The sequence below is a fragment of the Protomyctophum parallelum genome (genome assembly GCF_964188405.1).
Source record: "Protomyctophum parallelum genome assembly, chromosome: 15".
NCBI classification, from domain to species: Eukaryota; Metazoa; Chordata; class Actinopteri; order Myctophiformes; family Myctophidae; genus Protomyctophum; species Protomyctophum parallelum.
The window spans coordinates 37,964,588-37,986,536 of NC_139710.1; the positions used below are offsets into that span (position 1 = coordinate 37,964,588).

A 21,949-nucleotide genomic window follows, 5' to 3' on the forward strand; every position below is an offset into this window, starting at 1 on the left:
CAGATTGGTTATAGCCTAACATTAAAATGACAAATGAGTCAATTCTGCAAATTAACCTCATTTTGATGGTGGAACGAAATGTCGAGTTGAGTTTTTCTGGCTACATTTTCAGGTAACCGTAGCCTATATATAACCTGTTCAGTTCTTTTCCACCGGTTAGTTCCCAAGTTTTGCATATTTTCCTATATAATGCCTCATTTGCATATTACACATTTATGTTGTAATCATTGTCTTCGTGTAAGTAATCAACTGGGGAAGTTTCATGGTGATAACAATCTAATATAGGTATGGTTTTGCACACTCAAATCATAATTAATGTTCCAATGTTTGAGCTCTGGCTCATGGACTAAGAACCAAAAAGAACTGAACTGGTTGCCATTGGGAACCAACTGGTGGAAAATGGGTCTGTGAGAGGACAATGGGAACAGTGGTCACCAACTTTGGTCATGTTCGTGGCAATTTTTTTATTTTGTTTTACACACCATTATCATGTTCTTATTTTGATCATAACACCCACTTTAATACTGAATGTCCACCACAACAAGCCAACATGGCGATGATGATGGACCCTGAATGGAACTGATAGAATGAATGTGCTCCATTGCCAAGGAACTGCCATCTACTGTATGAATGGCATCCGCATCTCATAATGGCAGTCACAGCTCGGTGATTAGTGGAGGAGAAAGGAGTGCGTGTAAAGAAGATTGGCTATGTGTCAGTCTGAGATCTCAAGAGACAAAACTCTGCCTAAACAACAGTCTCGACCCGCTTGGTGAGAGAGAGAGAGAGAGAGAGAGAGGTCCACTTCATGGCAAATCATGACTACATTTTTTTATTATTATTGTTTTTTTGTGGCTTTCGCCTTTATTTTATATTCTTTTTTATGGAGGGACAGACAGTAGGCTGACAGGACATGGGGAGAGAGATGGGGGGTGGTGACATGCAGTAAAGGCCGTCGGGATCGGGAGTCGAGCCCGCAGCACACTGCCAGACTGGGCTACCAGCCAAGGTGCCTGTACTGCTGAGCCACGGGCCCAGATCACTCCATACTGGAGGGCCAAACAGCTCCATGGGTCCTAGCCTGCCCCCCGCATCTTGTACTGCTGCCCTGCACTGATGCTGGGTTCCGGGGATGAGCTTCTTCAGGCGTTGGCCTCGGGTCTTCCAGGACGGAACTGAGAACACCATGACCATTTCTCTCCTGCTGCCACCCCTGGAGGCCGCCGCAGGGACCTTGACTAAAAGGCACAGTGGCGTACAGTGTACATGCATGCTGGGCTGGCCAGATGGCCATGAACTGCCATGACATGAGAGAGGCCGAGGGGCATGGCCACCAGGGTCCATGCCCCAGCTGAAGGAGGCTACTTCACTATGCACAGACTCCCACATTGACTTTACAGATTCCCACATTGACTTTAGCACAGTAGAATTATTCGTCCAGATACGACAAGTGCTTGGGAAGCTATATGTGGACATACGATACGATATAAGGGTGCATGGATGGGTAAGTACACACACACTGGGGATATATAATTGTATAGGTTTACAGTTTACAAAGAAAATCATTTGAAGTTTCTCTTTGAATGTATAACCTATTCTTATTGTTCTTGGCATGTGGCTACTATACTGGCTTTAGTATACTTTGGGAAAAAAGGCCAGACTTGGAGGGCCAGGTGAAAAAGGAGCTGGTAGTTGCTGAATGCTGATGTACTTGTGGAATAAAATTGCTTAATTAATCAATTTTGTCACCTTGTGGTCAAAAATGACAAACAGCCTCACGGTGTGTAATTCATAGGTTTTCAAAGAGACATACCGGTATTGCAATAAGTCACTAAACTTATTAACCGAACAATAACACTCAATCAGTATTTGAAATGCATGTTTTTTAATCTAATATTTTTGATCTTAGCCAAAAACAGCTACATACATACAATTTAATTCAAAGGGCTTAGTGGCATGAGAAAACATGTTAACATTGCCAAAGCAAAGGTGTAACAATTGAAAGGGAATATAAATTATGGGTACACAGAGCTATTATACATTGCATCTGAGGGAAATCTAACTTACAAAACCATAGGAATTGTGCATTTGCTGTCAGAAATAGTTGGCTTACACTACAGTATATATATAGGCCTATATATATATATATATATATATATATATATATATATATATATATATATATATATATATATATATATATAGGAAAGGTTGGGGTAAGCTTTTCCAAGGTTGTTTAAGTGTACTATTTCCTGCATTGTCTGTATTGTTGTTGTACTTCGCCCGAATCGCCCAGCAGATATGTCATTAGTCTCATGTTTTCAAACTCTCCTTGGGTGATTGTAATCTGTGGGAAGTATGTGTCTCTGATGTCTTGATACAGTGGACAGGCGGCTAGGAAATGTAGCTCAGTTTCCACTTCATTTTGTGCGCAGTGGGTGCACAGTCTCTCTTCTCTTGCAGGGAGCCAGGTCTGCCTATATCACGGCCTTTCTCTGTCTGTGCTAGTGTGCTCACTGAGTCTGTACCTACTACCTAGTCAAGATTTGTCTTTGTTTTGGGTCGGTCACAGTGCTCAGGTATATTCTGCCATGGGTGTATTCTCTGTTTAGAGAAGCATTAGTTCGCTCTGCTTTTGGGTTGCTTCTTTCCTCCAATGTGTCACCCTTACTTTAGCACCAGAGTCAGAGGCAATTAATATTGTACTTTTAACTACACTACAATTATTTGGCAGCTGTGGCTGGCTATACTGCTGCAGATTTATTAATAAAATCACAACCGTGTGAAGTGAGTGGTGTAACTCCGTGTGGGGGTCCCCAGAAGTTCCAGACCCTCAAGAATGCCAGCCCGGTTCCCGGCGAGCCGCCCCACGTCCAAAACGGTTGAGAAATTGAGTGTGTGTGTGTGTTAGACTGCGCAACAGTGACACTTGGTTGTGAAAACCAACCAAAAGCTATTTCTGTGCTCGGACAGACCCAGCCAGCCATGGACAGACACAGCCAGAGACACACATAGCTGTCTATAGGAGTGGTTGCACCACTCACAAATCACACCCGTGTGAAGTGAGGGGCGCTCTAATCAATTATTGACCTTATACCAACCTTGAAACATACCTTACGTCACCAAGAATGGTGGTCTCTGATTGGCCAAGGGTTCTCACCGACATACGGACAGCAATCAGACACATATCATATGACGTGAATTCTCCATTGTCCAGAAAACGAACAGTATTTCTATATTTTAAATAGCCATTTCTCACTACAGGCCTACTGTTTTATCAAATATGAAATTAGAAATTCAAATGGCCGAAAAATACATGGACCCTGTCCTGAATGATGCTCATGATGATATAGGGCAGTGGTTCCCAAAGTGGGGTCCGGGGACCAGGGGGTCCCAGACCCAGAGATAGAAATTCCATTAAATGGGGGTCTGTACTCTGTGGACTAATGCCTGTCAAAGTGGGGGGTCCTTGAAATTAAACAGGTGGGTGGGGGGCGGGGGTTAATTTGTCCGCGGGTTAATTTGTGTCAATTTGGGGTTCCTTGACATGAAAAAGTTTTGGAACCACTGACGGGTGGTGATGCTTAGCTGTTATACTCGCAGCCAGGATGAGGTCATGATGCAACCAGCCTGAAGAGGCAGCTAGAGAGAATAAGCCAGCCTCTCTCTCTCTCTCTCTCTCTCTGTGTGTGTGTGTGCTATGCTGCTGCCAAGAGACATACGGCACGGTACGGGCGTGTATACACTTCAACAACCGTTGGGACTAGTCTGGGACGCCGAAGCCTGGACTGGCTGACTGGCCGCTGCCGATGAAGTTGTGGTGGGATTAAAAACTAAGCGAGCGAGCAGCCCGTTTCGTTTCACCAACAACACACTGAGAGTCTGAGAGATGATCATGAATCTGTTTCGCTGCATCTCTCCCTCTTCTCGCCAAACTTGGAGAAATAGAATCAACTATTAAAAAAGGTATGTTTATTTTCGTCTTGTTTTGCTGCTCATCATCAATCATCTCGTCTTATTGTCTCTGATTGATTGAGCGTTATGTCTATAGTTCTTTTTTTTACTGGGCTAGGGCTAAAAAAAAGAAAAGAACTAGCATTGTCAGCTAACGTTAGCATTATTAGCAGATCGACATTATAGTTGTATTTGCCTGCTATAGTTTTAATAGCTCTGACTTCAACAGAGACCTGTTGAATGAAGGGAACAACACACAGCCTATTGACGGGTTAGATTCGCGTTGTAACTGTACGTGTGCTTTGTTTTAAAGACTTATTGTCTTATAACACACTCTAGCACAACTCTGTCAAGACAAGCAGCAGGAGTGGGGGGATCGCACGTCGCACGAGCGCTTTTCACAATAAAAGTCATGTGTAAAAAAAAAATATATATATATATATATATATATATATATATATATATATATATATATATATATATTATTTTTTTTAGGTCAAACTATGGAATATGATCTTTATTTATAACTCTATGATTGATTGAAAATTGTGTTCAGTTTGTAGAATGGGTACAGTTGAAAAGAACGCACAGGTCAATACAAAAGCTGCTTACGAGCTGGATAAAACCAGAAAAAGTACTAAACGACTTTACATTCAGGGTCCTCCTTCAATTCATCAGAAATCTATGAATACGATGCTGTAGAAAATGGGGCAACCTGCAGTGCCATGGTGGTTTGTTGTCTTTCATCTTTTGCTCAGATTTGTTAATTTAATAATAGGATAATATTTGAACCTTGTCCTTGTTTCAGAGAATGACGTGTAGCTTTGTGATTTACGAAGTATTGTGCCTTTGTTTTAAGCATTTCTACAAACTAATATTACAACAACAAAAAAACCCATCACATTCCAATCCAAACATAGATTTGTGGTTGGATTTGTTTGTGCCCCACAACAATGTCCTGCTAGCCTCAGCATTGGCTTTTGTTTTTAATTCTTCCTATCCTGCAAATGTGTTCCATTGTGGTTTAATGCAGTATGAGGGGCTGAGTGAGCCCCCTTGCATTCATTCATGTGATTGTGTTGGAAAATAAGTGTTGTAAATAATAATGTGAAATAATAGCTAGTTTGTTTTGGTTTGGTTTTGGCATAAATATGTAAGCTCCATAAAAGATAAATGTTTCCATAGGAAAAATATTCCCCTGAGTGTCTTTTTTGATTCTAGGTCTAAATCTCAGCCCCCCCCCCCCCCCCCCCCCCCCCCACCACACACACACACACACACACACACACACACACACACACAGGAACCGTTTTGAACGTGGGTTCTTTTTACTTACTTTTATCGTTGCTGTCCGGGTGAAACCTCATAACTATATTTTTTTGTTAACACCTCTTAACTCACAACACCAACTTTGATGAGGCGGTATTGCATCATTTAAAAAATACAAAGTTTTATTAATTTCCTTAAAACGTATATATTATTTTCCTGAAAAATGGATATTTTGGAGTTATGAGCTAGTTATGATACCTCTGACAGCAGAGACATTATAATTTGGAAATATTCAAAGTTTCCCCTTACGCACAAGATCGGTACCCGGCCGATCATGCGAAAAACAATCGTTGAAAATCTGATCGGAGCGTCTCTAATTATATGCTTTTATTTTGACTGTACACTAGCCAACATGGAAGTGAAATTACTGCAAGCGGCCGTTGAGTATACTTGACGGTTATAAAGTGCTGCTAACCATTTAGCTAAGGTTAAATTAATGAACTATTTGCTCAGATGGCCAATAATGTCCATTCCTAAATATAGTCATTGTTTTTTGACTGTGAGTTTGTTTGGTTATGTTGCAAGTCATTGAAAACCACTAACATTAGCAGTGATGCGGTTAATGTAAATGAAGTAGGTGTTGTTGCCAAAAGCCAGCCTGCAGTCCCTCAACAGGAAAATCAACATTGTACTAAAGTTGCAAATAATAGCGTTCTTCATTATTAATTACTGAATTAAGTTGATGACACTTTGGCACAAATAGAAATAGATATGCTTTTAATTATTCCTCTTCCTCTCTCCATCTCTCTCTCTCGATCCATTCTGTGTCAGGGACACATTAAGATAAAAAAAATTACCCAAACTTTTCCTGGAATAGCTGTAAAAACAGCAAACTTTGAATGGCCGTTCTTCAACTTTATGTCTGGGGAATGTGACTTATGCAATACTCCTTCTTGTGTCTGTCTCATCTTTGGGACAGCTTTTGGAAAAATATTCCAGGGTGATAAATCTCCACTGCTTCTTGGAAACTTGTGTCTAAATCTTGTGAGAAGGAAACAAATGGGAGGAAAGAAAGGATACTTTTAACATTTTCGAATATAAGACAAATACGAACTATGTACTGTATATACTAGTATATTACCTGTGTGTTCGGTGTATTTAGCACATATGAAAATTATGAATGTATTTTGTTGTGGTCTTGTGGACGAATTAAGCAAAGCATACCGTTAAAAAGCACTTTTACTTAATTAAACCCCACTGAGTCTGACTGAAGTGAGAGTTGAAACTACAACAAGCCCTCTTTTCCTATCAGAATGTGGAACATTCCTCAAATAACTTAACTTGCGAAAAAGGAGTCTACTCATGGCTGACGATTACCAACATTTTGCAGCCCATCTGTTTTTGTTTTGATTGGTTCAGGGCTGCAGCCCACTGTGACCCCCCCCCCCCTTCACATCTGAAATGATGAAATGAGCACATCCTGTGTTTAATAATGTCAACGGCTCAAAAATAATATGTGTGAGCCTAAATGCATCAAGTTTAGATCAGATCAGGCGACTGTGATACAGCACTATGGCTGGGGGATAGCCATCGATAGTTCTAATGTCGTTTTGTGGCTTTTAGCTTTTAACGCAGCGGCCGGTTTGTGAGTGGTGACAGACAGTATAGAAGATGTGTTGTTGTCGAGTAGTAGTGTTGCTCCTGGTGCAGGCTCCGCGTTTTGGCACTCACAGGATTTTCTCTTTTTTAGCAAATACAACTTAATGTGTAGAAGACACTGTTCCAGAACTGGTTCCCCTTTTCGTGTCCCTGCGCACACATTTCGTCTTGTTTTTTTTTTTTTTTTTTTACATTTGGAATGCCAGGGGAAGCTGATGTTATGTCAAGGAAGTGCCTCCCTGCAGTTAAAGAGTACTGAATGAGCCACAGGAAGGGGCATTTATGAGTATAGGAGACCCTTAACCCAACCCCCACCTGGTCTCCTCCCAGGCCTTATAACTATAGGCTATTTCTTCGCCCATCTCAGCGTCTCTCCCTTGGCTTGCACACTAACATAATGCCTTTTCTTCACGATGACAGTGGAGGAACACTCTCTGCACACTTGTTCCCGTTGTGGTCAGGCAGCATTGGATCACATCCACCGCATTCATTCACATTGAAATCACACACTGTGCAGCTCCATTTGATTTGAAGTGGTCGTTGGTTGGCTGTCCAGAGCCTGGACACCAGTACAGTACCCCCATGGTTGGGTTGAGGAGGTTACACAAAGTTTAGTTTGTCTTGATAATAAACACGTCTATGGGAATCCAGAATGGGGCGGGGGAAAATCTCACTTGTGTGAAGTGAGGGGCGCTCTTATCATCATACATCACATTCCGACCTCAGCCAATCAAATAATCACACAAATGTAATTCCGGCCAATCACTTCTTCTTGGCGTCTTCACTTTTCTGCCCTCACTTTTTATCTTCAATATGGACTTTATATGCTCAGCCGATCAAATCATCGCTATGGGGTGATCAGCCAATCATCATCATCAGCCAATGATGACCCGGAAAGCTAGTAGGAGGGGCTAGCTGTTGCATTGGTCATTGCACGCGGTACACACGGTAACCCCCCCCCCCTCCCCCCTCCTCAAAGAAATGTTTCAGGAGCACTCACACGGTGACACGCATGCATCGCTTACAAACAACCCTTAATTTCGCAACCTCAACAAAGGTTGCTGCTGAGTGCAGAGTGTCCCACCGGGCGTGCATTAACATACTGAGGAATGAGCCTAAATGCATATCAATGGCCCGTTGTGTGACCTGTAGTGTAGGTGTGTTAAGCGACGTGCGCGTGGCGTCACTTAAAATAGCGTCCCACCAAAGATAACATCAGCACTGCAACACTGTCCGTCCAGCCCCCTTTTTTTGAGAGCAAGCTGTCGACACACAGACGGAACACATTGGGAACTGGTGGGCCTGTTTGTTCATGTTAAAAATCTGCAACGTTGCCCTTTTTAAGGCTTTAACCACTTAAGCCCTTCACACAGTTTAAACTCCATTGACCGCCGGAGTCCCCCAGGGGCCTGTAGTATGGGCGGCGGGGCCACTCCTCCTTTCCTTCCACACCAAATCTCTTCACCAAACAGCAGATCACAACAAGCTCACAATGCATCACGTTGCGTTGTTGTTGCGAGCTTGTCCGTCTGTTATCTTTGCTGAATGTTTGCTAGATTTCTAAATTACACGATCGATCGATAGATATATAGATAAACCGTTTTTGAGGAGAGGAATACAGACTGTGTAAAGCTGGCCTCTATCTTGTTCAGATTGCTGGTCCCTAGACTCTCCCATGCCTATTTCGAGCCAGGGAAAAGGCTAGCCCCCTAGCTAGCTCTGTCCTGTGTTTGGAGAGATCTGCTTTGTCCTACATTCAGCTGTTCTGAAAGCTGGGCTGAGGCCATGTGTTGATGTCAGCACCTGGCAACACGCCCCACACAATTTAAACATATGTTTGAGGAGTGAGTGCATGCAAGCTCAAACACATATGGGCTGGAGTGACATGGAGTGAGCGAGTGCAGTCAGCAAAGTACATATAGCCTAGGAGTCTATATTGAGGTAAATTGACATTGACAAGTCTTTCACTTAGTTTTTGGCCTTTCTAATTACTATATTATATCATTACTATAGTATTGTGGTCGTGCTGGTACGAATGTGCGTATGCTCGGGAGGTATATATACTGATGTTGATGGTGACGTAATTAAGATATGTTTCAATGTCGGGTTATTATAACTGGCTGTCGATGGGGACGTAATTGTCTCCACCAGGCCGAAGGCATGTGGGGAGAGTATGTTTTGCACTCCGTCCGTCCGTGTGTCCGTCCGTTTGTGTGTCCGTCCGTCCGTCCGTCCGTCCGTGTGTCCGTGAGCAGCTAATCTCGGCCACCGTTAACCCGCTCGATGCCACATTTTGCACACACACTCCCTGGATGCCAACGATGAACCTCTGCCCCAAACTTTTCAGAACGGCCTGTTATAGCGCCACCAGGAGGCCGCTTTGTGCAAAACAAGTTTTTGCACAGTACACCTACAGATTTTGTCCAAACATCGCGCAAATTGCTACACAGTCTCTCTAGCGCCATTCAACGAAACGGGTCTTTCAGATTTCTCAGACTCTATCCTGATTGGTTAACATTGGCTTCCAAAGTTCACAGGAGTGCTCAGTTTCAAACAAAATGCTGCAAATCATGAACACATCGCGTGATTTCCGTGAAATTGTGCACCCACATTCCCACTAGGCCGAGGACAAAATGACACATGAACAATTTCAACTCAGCCTCAAGGTGGCGCTATAACTGGCCCAAAAGTGTTTTTACCTCTAACTGCACGGATCTGTGGATAACTTTGTATGCCAACTCCCTAGAGGCCAAGGAAAAACCTTTGCCTGGAATTTTTCACATCTGCTCTTTATAGCGCCACCAGGAGGCCCACATATGTAAAACACATTTTCTATTATTACTCCTTCAGATTTTATCCAAATTTCACACAAATCGGTACACATGATCTCCATAGTCATGTGATCAAGACAGGTTTTTTTTATTTCTCATATTCCATCCTGATTGGCCACGATTGGCTCCTACACTTTTCAGGAGTATCCCGCTTTGTACAAATCGCCACAACTCCTCAACGCAGCGTCCGATTGCGATGAAACTGTGCACGCATATTCCCACTAGGCTGAGGAAGAAATGCCACTTGACAGTTTTCAACAGCCTGATGGTGGCGCTACAACAAGCCAAGTCGCGTCATGCACTCGCACACACACACACACACACACAACCGGTCGATGCCAAATTTTGCACACACACTCCCTGGATGCCAACGATGAACCTCTGCCCCAAACTTTCCAGAACGGCCTGTTATAGCGCCACCAGGAGGCCGCTTTGTGCAAAACAAAAACATTGTACCTGCATCCCTCCAACACCAACCTCCGGCCCAAATCTTCCTCAACAGCCTGTTATAGCGCCACCATGAGGCCACAACCTGCCCTGCCCTGGTGGAGACCTGTGCCGATTGGCACTTTATCTAGTTAGGATATGTTTCAGTGTCGGGTGAATTAAAGGTAATGTTTATGTATAAATATGTATGTTAATATAATATGTATGTAATCTGAAACCTATCTTAATTACGTCGCCATCAACATCAGTATATATACCTCTGAGCATACGCATAAAAAAGCCACCCGACCACAGTATAGTACTACTTACAACTTGCATACATACGTTACCTGTTACCCAACCAATATTGAAACATATCATAATTACGTCACCATTGACAGCCAGTTATAACCAGACTTTAGTATTTCATTTCAATGTTTTACAGAGAGGCTGAGATTTGAGAGTTCGTAGCGGTCGACAGTACTTGCGCGCTCTGCTTGCGCACTAGTAGGCCATTTATGACGCGCAAGTAGGCACTCGACAGAGTGCAGTTCTAGTTTAATATGCAATGGAACAACACAAGATGTAACGATAGAGACACTTTGAACTTCAATACAGGGGCTAGAAGAACAATGGCGGGAACACTAACAAACCTACACCCACTGCTTTGAAAACCTATCCTGATAACGGTTTGACAGGTTTTTTTTTTTTAAAGATTTATCTTTGGGCTTTTATGCCTTTGTTGATAGGACAGTGGACTGACAGGGAATGGGGAGAGAGAGATGGAGAGAGCTGACACACCGCACGAACCAAATGGACCCTAGTCTCTCGTAGCCAGACAACTATTCCACAATCTCCGAATGCTATATAGAGTCTGGGACCCCATGAGCTGAGTAACGGAAGCTGCCATTTCCGTTCACAAATATATTTTAAAATATCTTTAGGGCTTATTTATTTATTTATTTCCTTTTCTGCTGAGTAACAAGCTATATATGCTTAGATATTTTCTATTTATATTAGGATAAATGTGCGCGACTGTAAAGACGAAACGGAAGTGACGAGGAGGCTCCACTTCCGCTTTATAGTTTACTCATGACAGCTCTTCCGTTGGCCCAGACTGTATGATGAAGCGTTTGGAAATCGAGGCAACAGTCTGGTAACGCGAGACCCTAACGGGTCCATTTGGTTCCATTTGTACACTCTCAGAGTTAAATTAACATTGATTTTACAATTATAAATTGCGGGTCCCAGAGATAGAAATGCGATCTTAAATGGGGGCCCGTAGACTAATGCATGTCAAACTGGGTGGTCCTTGAAATTAAACGGGTTGAGAATCACTGCTAGAGCCGTAAAAATCTTCTCTCAGGGGGTCCCTGGCATTATCTCTTCAAATGGGGGTCCACGGCCTAATTGGTGCCAATTTGTGGGTCCTTGACGTAAAAAAGTTTGGGAACCACTGATGTACAAGACAGTAGTACCCTCCCCCCCCTGGACATGACACCCTGACCTCCCAATCTCTGAGCGGGACACCCACGTTTCACCCACTGTTCTGTGGGTTTATTATTGAACACTTAAGAGCTCATTTAGATATAGCTATATGTTATACATTTTTTAACACGCTTCATTTGGGCTAATTTTACTCCATTGAAAAGACTAGCACCGTAGGCATATTTCAGTGGGGTGTCTAAATAAACAACACCACCATGGATGGAAGCCCCCGGGCCGGGCTGGGGTGTTGCTGCAGAGCACAGCAGAACCTTACCATCTGAAACGCATTAGGTGCATTAGCCTGCGGACCGCCCATTTGAAAATATATGCCAGATCAGATTCTAAAAATGTCTTCTACATCAAGACAGTTTTCTGAAAAAGCTATTTTTCTATGTCAGTCGTTCTTTGATTTTTCAAAAATAGCAGACCTACAAGCTCGTAGCGCGCCACCAGATCTGCTATTTTTCAATAGCTAAAGCATAACATAATGCTAACACCAAAAGGGGTTCCCGCCCAGAATGGGATAAGAGAAGATGTTTACAGCTCTAGGAGTGATTTTCAACTATTTTCCATTTCAAGAACCCCCCCAGTTTGATATGCGACATGCTACGGTCCCCCATTTAATGGTATTTCTATATCTCTGAGACCCCAATTTATATTGTAAACAATATAAAGTTACAGACCCATAAGGGTCCATTTGGCTCCAAACTATCATTTAGCTGGGGGGACCCCCCTGGAACTCCCTCAAGGATCCCTAGGGGTCCCCGGACCCCACTTTGGGAACCACTGACCTATATAACGTGAACTTTTACGAGAGCGTTATGGATGGTCATCATCATCATCGGTGTGTAAATCTTAGAACGGTTACTTTGGACAGAGGAAAAGAACGAGGCACGTTCGACAGAGGAAAAGAACGAGGCACGTTCTTCACTCTAAATAGGAACGCCAGGGTCACTGCGGTTGACCGTGTTCATCCTGCCATGACATTAACATTTCAAATGAAATGAAATGAAATTAAATAAAAAATATAAATGTTTATATTAAAAAATAGCAGATATACTAGCTCACAGCCTCACACCGCCTTGCAATGGGTTGTGGGGTTGTAGGTCAGTACATTTAGCTTTTTGGCCTACTTCAATGGAGCTGGTCAGTTCCAAGTAGGGCTGTCACGATGACATTTAAGATGACGTTTGGTTTAGTTGTCACACAAATAATTTGCGATTTAACGATTTAATTGTGTTTTTGGCATTGAACAATGGAATGTTACAATTTTTATTTTCGTTTTTGCCTTTTAGGCCTCGCAATCACAAATTGCACGGGGCAGATATGACGCATAACTTAAAATGAAGTCACTGACACATTTAATAATTTTTTATATATATATATTTTTTTCTTTCCAAAAAAATTACAAAATAGTGGAAATAGTTGATCTACAAGCTTACAAGACGGGCCTAGTTCCAAGACTGTGCTGCCCCAGGCTGGGAGTGTGTAACGTGCTACCAACTCCTCCTCCGTCCCTCTCTCCTGTAACTCCAGTGTCCAGTCCACCATTTGTCAGTTTAACCCATTTAGACCTGAGGCCGATTCTAAAAAAATATAGTCTTCTAAATCCTAAAAGTTTTCAGAAAAACTATGTCAGTGGTTTTCAAACTATGTCATTCAAGGACCCCAAAAATGTAATGTAATTGGCCGCCGCTGACAATGTGTTGTTCCAGGGACCTCCTCAGAAGCAAAAAAACGTTCGCTCTGAAAGAATATATATTCAAAGATTTGCGCCACATTATCACGATTTTTCAGTCAGTTTGCACTCTTCTGGCACAGGCAGACATATACAGAGATCTCCATATACAGTATGGGCACAAAAGGGACACAGACAGATAGTTAAAACGGGTGCTAGGACAAGTTGACAACGGGTATTATTAGGTTCCCAAGTTGCATCTTTCTCAAGTAGGCCGGAGGCCGACGGGCACGTACAGGTCTAGTAATGCTTAAAACACCAAAAGGGGTTCCCGTCCTGAATGTTTTAACTCAAGACGGGAGGATTACTGATGGTTGCTCTGGCCGTGTTATTTGACCTCCCACAGACCAGTAAACGGGGTGCTCTGGCCTCCCACAGACCAGTAAACGGGGTGCTCTGGCCTCCCACAGACCAGTAAACGGGGTGCTCTGGCCTCCCACAGACCAGTAAACGGGGTGCTCTGGCCGCGTTCAGGTGTTTAGACGGATATCTCGCGTTGTTTATCCACCTGCCCACAAGTTCACGCCTGACAGTAGGTCAGAGTTTTCCAAGTTTTATCTACGGCATCTCACAAGAAGATAAACCATGGAGTAGAACAAGAACATAAAACCCAGAGTAGTTCGTAGAACTACTTCCGAAACAAGTGTCAAACTGGAAGTACGAGCTGGAACTTCCGGTGGCCCTGTACTTCCTGAACTTCCGGTTAGACACTTTTTGCCGTTGTGTTCTTCTCCAGCTAAAGTAAAAGTATCAATACTGCAATATAGAAATAACTGTTACCAGTAAAAGTCCGGAATTCAACATTTACTTTAAGTACTAAAAGTACAAAAGTATTGGCTTCAAAATGTACTTAAAGTAACAAAAGTAAAAGTACCAGAATGTGCAGAATGTCCCATTTAAAGTTTTCAAATGTATAATAAATATTTGAAAATAGCAGATCCACAAGCTTGTACGTCGGCTATTTTTAAATGGCCGGAATTAAGTGGTTAATGTATGTTCTGTAATAAAGTACAATATTTGGATCGAGATGTAGAGTGGAGCAGTGTTGTTTTTGGCAGCAAATTTCTATTTTAGTTTAGTCATAGTCTTTGGAATAAAACTTCATTTAGTTTGTCATATTTTAGTCACCTGGAATGTGTTATTGTTAGTCTAGTTTCAGTCGACTAAATATCATAAGATTTTCGTCGACTAAATCTACAGTTGATTTAGTCGACTAAAATGTATTTTGGAAAGAATTGTGTCGAAATTGTCGGTATACTATATTTGGTCATAGTTTTAGTCATGGCTTAGTTTTCATTTAGTTTTTATTCAGTTTTCGTCAGTGGAAAAAGGTAGTCAACGAACATTTTTCGTCATAGTATTAGTCAACGAAAACAACACTGTAGTGGAGTAGAAGTCTAAGTATTGGAAATTGGAAATACGTCGACTCTGTAAAGTAAAAGTACCTGAAAGTTCTACTTGACGTACAGTACATGAGTAAATGTACTTGGTTACTTTCCACCAGACTGACTGACATGCCTTTCTGATGTTCAGGAGGCTAACAGAGGGCCATCCCCCAATATTTAACGTTTGAAACGTTTCTGTGGATGAGACGACGAGTTGAAACGTTTTTCAGTCTGTGAATTGTCAAAGTTTTTTTTTCTTCCAATAATTGAATTACTACAAGGCTTCTTGAGTGTCTAATTCTGTCTGACATTGGGGTCCGATTCAAGTGTACTGGTGACAGACAATTACAATTACTACCATACTAAAACAAAAATGGCTTCTACCAAGAACACAACAACACAAGATGCCTCAAAGTTAGTCGTTGAGCAATAAACCACTCCAGCTAACTTTTTTTTTCCCTCTTCAGGGCCTAAGTGCAAAAAGAAAAATAACAATGCCAAGACATGCAAGACAAGTTCGTGCTAAAGCGCTTATAGTCTTTCTCTCCACTTCAGTCACAAATCACTTTCCCTGCTGTCATGGCAACGAGTCAGGTTCTCGTCAGTCCAGGGTGAAACATGTGACCCCCGTTAAACGACGGTTACAGGATTTCTTTTTCTCTTCCTCCTTTCACTCTTGACTGTTTTATTATAATGTTATGGAAATGGACACTTGTGGAAAGAATTCCTCTTCCATGGAAAACTGGAGGTATCAGTCGGTGCACTGACACTTAACTACCTTTGCTCACCCTCTCTCCCTCCCTCCCTCCCTGTGTGCAGATCCAGTTGTAAATGCATCGACCACAGAGCTCCCACCAGTATGAAGAAGACATCACGGCCAGCGGCGAGTAAAGCTCCGGGCGGAGAGCGAGGAAAGACCTCGGAGGTCTCGGCTACGTCGTCGGCCGCTGGGAAGTCTTCAGGCAGGACGACCGCCTCGGCCCCTCTGTCTAAGGTAAGGACCACCACCTCGGCCCCTCTGTCTAAGGTAAGGACCACCGCCTCGGCCCCTCTGTCTAAGGTAAGGACCACCGCCTCGGCCCCTCTGTCTAAGGTAAGGACCACCGCCTCTGTCTAAGGTAAGGACCACCGCCTCGGCCCCTCTGTCTAAGGTAAGGACCACCGCCTCGGCCCCTCTGTCTAAGGTAAGGACCTCTGTCTAAGGTAAGGACCACCGCCTCGGCCCCTCTGTCTAAGGTAAGGACCACCGCCTCGGCCCCTCTGTCTAAGGTAAGGACCACCGCCTCGGCCCCTCTGTCTAAGGTAAGGACCACCGCCTCGGCCCCTCTGTCTAAGGTAAGGACCACCGCCTCGGCCCCTCTGTCTAAGGTAAGGACCACCGCCTCGGCCCCTCTGTCTAAGGTAAGGACCACCGCCTCGGCCCCTCTGTCTAAGGTAAGGACCACCGCCTCTGTCTAAGGTAAGGACCACCGCCTCGGCCCCTCTGTCTAAGGTAAGGACCACCGCCTCGGCCCCTCTGTCTAAGGTAAGGACCACCGCCTCGGCCCCTCTGTCTAAGGTAAGGACCACCGCCTCGGCCCCTCTGTCTAAGGTAAGGACCACCGCCTCGGCCCCTCTGTCTAAGGTAAAAAATAAATGACCTAATTATGTACCTGTCCTGATGATTGTCATTTGAGGTGTTTGCAGTGCACATAGGATGCGCTTTTCGTCACGCAATACATCCTCGCACACTGAGTGCGACAGTGTTATTCGTAGTAATGTATCCGCAGAACGAAATGGGAGTGGAGCAGCAGCAGTGAGGATGATCCCCTGATCCCATAATTATTTTGAAATAGTATGGGGGGTACACAGCACTGCTCACAGGGTGAAACACCATGGCTAGCTATGTGGAAGACGGTTGCCAAATCGACTCACCGGGGCGGCTAGCTTTGCGGTCCCGGGCACCTAGGCTGCTGAGCCAGCCTGACGGCGTGTCGCGTGTTCTACTCCCGATCCCGACGGCCTTTGCCACGTGTCACAATCTCTGTCCCCATATCCTGTCTGTCACCATACTGTACACTATCCAATAGGAAGAAAAAGCCCCAAAACTTGTTATATTATATAGACGCAATATTCGACGGCAATTTGCAAATGTGATTGACATTACATTTCAAGGTTATTATTACTTGTTTACTTACTGTTATTATGTGCCACCTTTTTTCTTTTTTTAATACCCTCACGTCACTCGTCTCTAATGATTTGGGGGGGTTTTTGGGGGCGTTTTCAGGTTAAAAGCAATGACGATCTGTTAGCAGCCATGGCTGGAGGGAACCCTGCCCCGAGTAATGCTGTCACTAAGACCAAGAGAACGGCCACCAGCGGGGCCAATGCTGCCGCCAACACAGAGAGCAGACCAAAGACTGCATCATCAGGTATCTATATTTGTGACTAGATTTGACTGAGAGCCTGCCATTGCGCAAATTCCAGCTTTTCACCAGAGGATGAAAAACCTTTTTATTTATTTCAAAAATGAGTTAATAGCACAGGCAGACTCTTCACATACTAGATCATATGTCTGAAATAAGTGTCGACATGTAAATATGAAATAAATGCTTAAACATGTAGCTAGGTGTAATGTTAGAGACCACAGAAGTGAACCTTTCAAGCCTGTTTTCTCAACTCGCTGTTTCTCTGCAAGTCATTACTCTATAAGCCATATCTCCAAAACTGGTGGGTTAAACTGAACAACCAATATGTCAATTTGAAGGTATGATTCCCTGCTTTCATATGACATGAAAAAAAAAGAAAATTCTATTCACATCTGGACATGTTTTTTGCCCAGCTGCTTGAAAAGCACCCGGACAACATGTTGACCTACCTCTAGTCTAGTAGGGACCTTAGTGGAGACCTGTTCATGATTGGCTGCCTCTACGCCTATGGGAGACTTGCCCATAAAACACATAGTCTGAACGGCATGAACCCCATACTCTGAACCAGTGTTGTTTTTGGCAGCACATTTAGATTTTAGTTTTAGTCGTAGTCTCTTGAATAGCTTTCATTTAGTTTTAGTCATATTGTTTTAGTCACCTGGAATGTTCTAGTGTTTAGTCTAGTTTTAGTCTACTAAATATCATAAGATTTTAGTCGACTAAATCTACAGTTGATTTAGTCTGCGGCACACACACACACACACACACACACACACACACACACACACACACACACACACAGATTATAGATGGTTCATAAACGAGCTGCAGCTGGCAGAGTTATTCTCGTTTAGTCTTTGTTCTGTTGGTTGTTCTTTTGGTTTTTTTGCGAGAATGCATTTCATTTTTCATTAAAGCATTGTTGTACTTTATCTATTGAAAAATAGCAGATCTACAAGCTCATAGCCAACTATTTTAGAAAAATCGTGAAAATGTGGCGCAAATCTTTGAATATATATATTCTTTCAGAGCCAAAGTTTTTAACTCTTTAATCTTTGCTTCCCCCCCCCCCCCCCGCTAAGGTACGTTAACCAAGCGGACGCCGTCGTCCACGTCCAAGGAGACAAACTCCTACCGAGACCGCTTGCGGACGTCCAAGACCTCGACGGGCAAGAAGCAGCAGTCGGCGTCGTCCGGAGGAGGAGGGGGTGGGGCGGCGTCGGCGTCGGGAGACTCGTCCTCCGCCCCGGGGAAGCGGTCTCGCAGCCAGGCCCTGGCCGAGTCTGAGAGCCGCATGAGCAAGTCCAAGTCGGATGGTCAGATCAGCGACAAGGTAGGTGTGGCTCGGGGCAATATGGGGATACATGATCATCGTGATACACAATGTCTCCACGGACGATATGTCTTTTCTTTGAGTTTCTGTTACCTTGTAGGAGGTTGTACTTTGTACTTTTTTTATATTTTTTTATTGGGTTTTTTCCATTTTAAAATACAAGACATATAACCACAAACGAAACGTAGGGGATAAAACAAGAGACAAAACAAAACCGTAAACGGAACAAAGGGAAACAAAACAAAACAAAACAGACCCTCATAACTATCCACCCGCCCTCGCCCTCCCATGCCCCGGGGGAAACAGAATAAGTTACTGTGCTTGAGATTCATACATTAAAGTAATTCAAATTAAATGCTAGCAATAATGGAAGCAATGTAACGAAAACAAAGAAAACAAATTAAGCTATTTCATTTTCAAGGAGGTTGTACTTTTAATGGGGACACTTTAGATTTATCCTATCCACAAGGCGGAGCAGTGCACCAAAGCATTATGGGAATTGTAGTCCAGGAAGTAAGTGAGCCCAGTGTCCATGACATCAGAGACCCTGGGCTCACTGCTAAAATCTAAATATCTAAAACCACAAATTACACACATAAAAGACCCCCCCGGAAAGTGTTCTAAATCTTCTAAACATCATTAAAATTAACCTTAACAACAACCCTAAAACAAACGCATGAAAAAATATCGTGATAATAGCATGTATCGTGATACTGCTTGAAGAATATATTGTGACATAATATTTTTCCACCCCTACGACAAGGCGGCGGTGGCTCAGGGGTAGAGTAACCGGATGGTAACCACAAGGTTGCCATTTCGAACCCAGGCTCCCTCAGAGTTGATGTCGAAGTGTCCTTGAGCAAGACACTGAACCCCTTATTGCTCCTGATGTGCTGGCTGGTGCCTTGCATGGTTTCTTCCGCCATCAGTGTATATTCATACGTGTGTGAATGAGCGCATTGGATAAAGGCGCTATATAAATGCACAATTATTATTATTTTTAAGGTGGCTCTGGAGGTCAAGGTGAAGGACCTGCTGGGCCTGGCCAAGGTCAAGGATGTGGAGATCCTGCACCTCCGCAGTGAGCTGAGGGACATGAGGGCCCAACTTGGCCTGGGGGGAGGAGGAGGAGGGGAGGAGACGCACCCCGAGGAGGGAGCGCTGTTGGAGGAGGAGGAGGAGGAGGAGGAAGAGGAGGAGAAGCCTCCGCAGGTGCAGTGTTGATTTCGTCAACTTAATACCATGACGAAAAGATGTTTGTCTTTTTTTCACTGACGAAAACTAAATGGAAACTAAATGACAACTGAAGCTATGATGGACCGAAACTAAATATATTGACAATTTCGTCAAACAAATAAAAACTAGGCTAAAATGTTTTACACTTGGTTGCATGCTGAAAATAGTCGATCTACGAGCTTGCAGATCGGCTATTGTCAACACGTGTAAAATCACGACGGCATCAAGGCCCGCCGAAATACATTTTAGTCGACTAAATCGACTGTAGATTTAGTCGACTATAACCTTTTTATTATGATATCCCGTCGACTGAAACTAGACGAAACACACACAAAAAAAACGTTCCAGGCGAGCAAAAAATGTGACCAAAAACTAAATGAAAACGATGTCTTAGAGACTATGACTGCAACTAAAATGTGCGTGTCTTTGCCGCCGCACGCAGCAGGTGTCGACGATGGCCATCACGGCGGCCGACGTAGACTCCACGCTGCTGCTCCTGCAGGAGCAGAACCAGGCGGTCAACGAGCAGCTCAACCTGCTGAGGAGCGAGAACCGCATGCTGAAAGTACGGGACCAAAAGGTTTTCTTCTCTCGCTCGCCCCCTGCAGCGACTGATTACACTCCCATTGGGGATCCCCATAGAAGCCACAGCGAATGTCTTCTGTGAAAAGCGTGATCTACAATGCCCGATCTACAAGCTCACAACACGTCGCGCTGCGACGTGTTGTGAGCTTGTAGATCGGCTATTTTCAGGTTTGGTTATTTTAAAGATCATTGTCTTTATTAGTACTACTGCCGCTAGTTGGCAGCATAAGCGCACCTAACGAATGCCACCTGTCCGCTCTAACTCTACTATCCTTGTTTCATTTCCGGGTTATTCAGGGAGGTGGGGGCTGTTGTTGTGAGCACAGTCATCGTTAGCCGTAGCTCAGACCCCTTAGCCATCATTACAAACAGTTACATGTGTTCAGCGATGCGATACAAACTCACGAATGATTTACGATCGTCGGGATGCGCGACGGACGGCTCACCACGGACAGCGCTCGAAGCTTTAGAGATACAGCGCTTTTGGAGCTGGGATTTAAAAATCCCATAGCTGGTGGGGACGGAGGCTTTCCATAGTAAACTGAGCAATGCTAAAAGGTAAATTGACGGTCGCCGCTTTCCTATATGGAGTATACGTGTCTAACTGTACCTTAGCCTAGTTACGTGTATAAATGTAGGTGGCAGTGAAAAAGTTAACTCCCGGAGCGCCAATGACTTGTTTTAGGTGTTCTTTAGCATCGTATTAATTGATAACATTATATTAATGACTTATATTAAAGACCTGACACAGGACCGCACACAATGAAGAGACCCGGAGGTATTTCTAGGCCTTTTTCTCATATTTACGGCTCAGATCGCACTGGATGAACATAGCGACTATGTTTAGCGGCTCGATGTTTAAATTCACGTCGCCACTCGGTTAAAAATATGAATGCTTCTAAAGACTCTTAGATTAGACGTTGTTGACATTAGCTTTAGCCGATCTGTGATTTCTTCAAACTGCCTGGCTGTTTTGTGGAAACGGCAGCAACGAAGAACGACGATACCCTAAAGATCACTAATAAAGTTTCCAGTCATGATGATTTTATTATGCTTTGTTATTCCATCGCTTGAAGGACCGCCTCAACGCCCTGGGCTTCTCCTCGGACAAGCTGTTCAGCTACCCGTCGCTGAGCCCCGACCTGGTGGCGGCCTGCTGCGGCGGGGGCGGGGGAGGAGGCGGCGGCGGTACGTCGGGGCGGGGCACCCTGACCACCTCCTCGGCCGAGGGCTCGGCTCCGGGCTCCCTGGAGGACCTGCTGCTGAGCGGCCAGCGGCTGCACGGCGGCTCGGCCGACAACCTGGACAGCGAGTCCAGCGAGGTCTACCAGGCGGTGACGTCCAGCGACGACGCCCTGGACGCACCCTCGGGCGCCTCCTCGTCCTCCTCGGAGTCGGAGGAGAGGAGCAGCGGGCCGGGCAGCCGTGCGCGCTCCTCGCGGCGGGGCAGCGGCAGCACCACAGGCACCAACAGCGAGGTGTCGTTGACGGTGGCCTGCCTGACGGAGCGCATCCACCAGATGGAGGAGAACCAGCACAGCACGGCAGAGGAGCTGCAGGCCACGCTGCAGGTATAGGGCAATGGGAAGGATCATTAACCCAGACGTCAAAATGTAATAAAAAAAAAAAGAAAATGT

At 44.3% G+C, this 21,949-nt stretch overlaps 2 protein-coding genes across 3 annotated transcripts in view; both read left to right on the top strand.

Annotated features, from left to right (window-relative positions):
* Positions 1–21,949, top strand: part of LOC310872372 (breakpoint cluster region protein-like) — a 159,873-nt gene that overhangs the window by 83,582 nt on the left and 54,342 nt on the right. The window lies entirely within an intron of this gene.
* The window catches only part of specc1la (sperm antigen with calponin homology and coiled-coil domains 1-like a), a 53,682-nt gene continuing 35,400 nt past the window's right edge, over positions 3,668–21,949 (top strand). The window contains exons 1-7 of one of the 2 annotated variants that reach the window (XM_083783278.1): positions 3,668–3,966; positions 15,570–15,744; positions 17,017–17,161; positions 18,241–18,491; positions 19,497–19,703; positions 20,170–20,292; positions 21,389–21,883. In XM_083783278.1, coding sequence (XP_083639404.1) covers positions 15,610–15,744; positions 17,017–17,161; positions 18,241–18,491; positions 19,497–19,703; positions 20,170–20,292; positions 21,389–21,883 — 1,356 coding nt within the window. In that variant the 5' untranslated portion in view covers positions 3,668–3,966; positions 15,570–15,609. Of the gene's footprint in view, positions 3,967–15,567; positions 15,745–17,016; positions 17,162–18,240; positions 18,492–19,496; positions 19,704–20,169; positions 20,293–21,388; positions 21,884–21,949 lie in introns of both variants that reach the window. The other variant, XM_083783277.1, reaches the window with a different exon arrangement.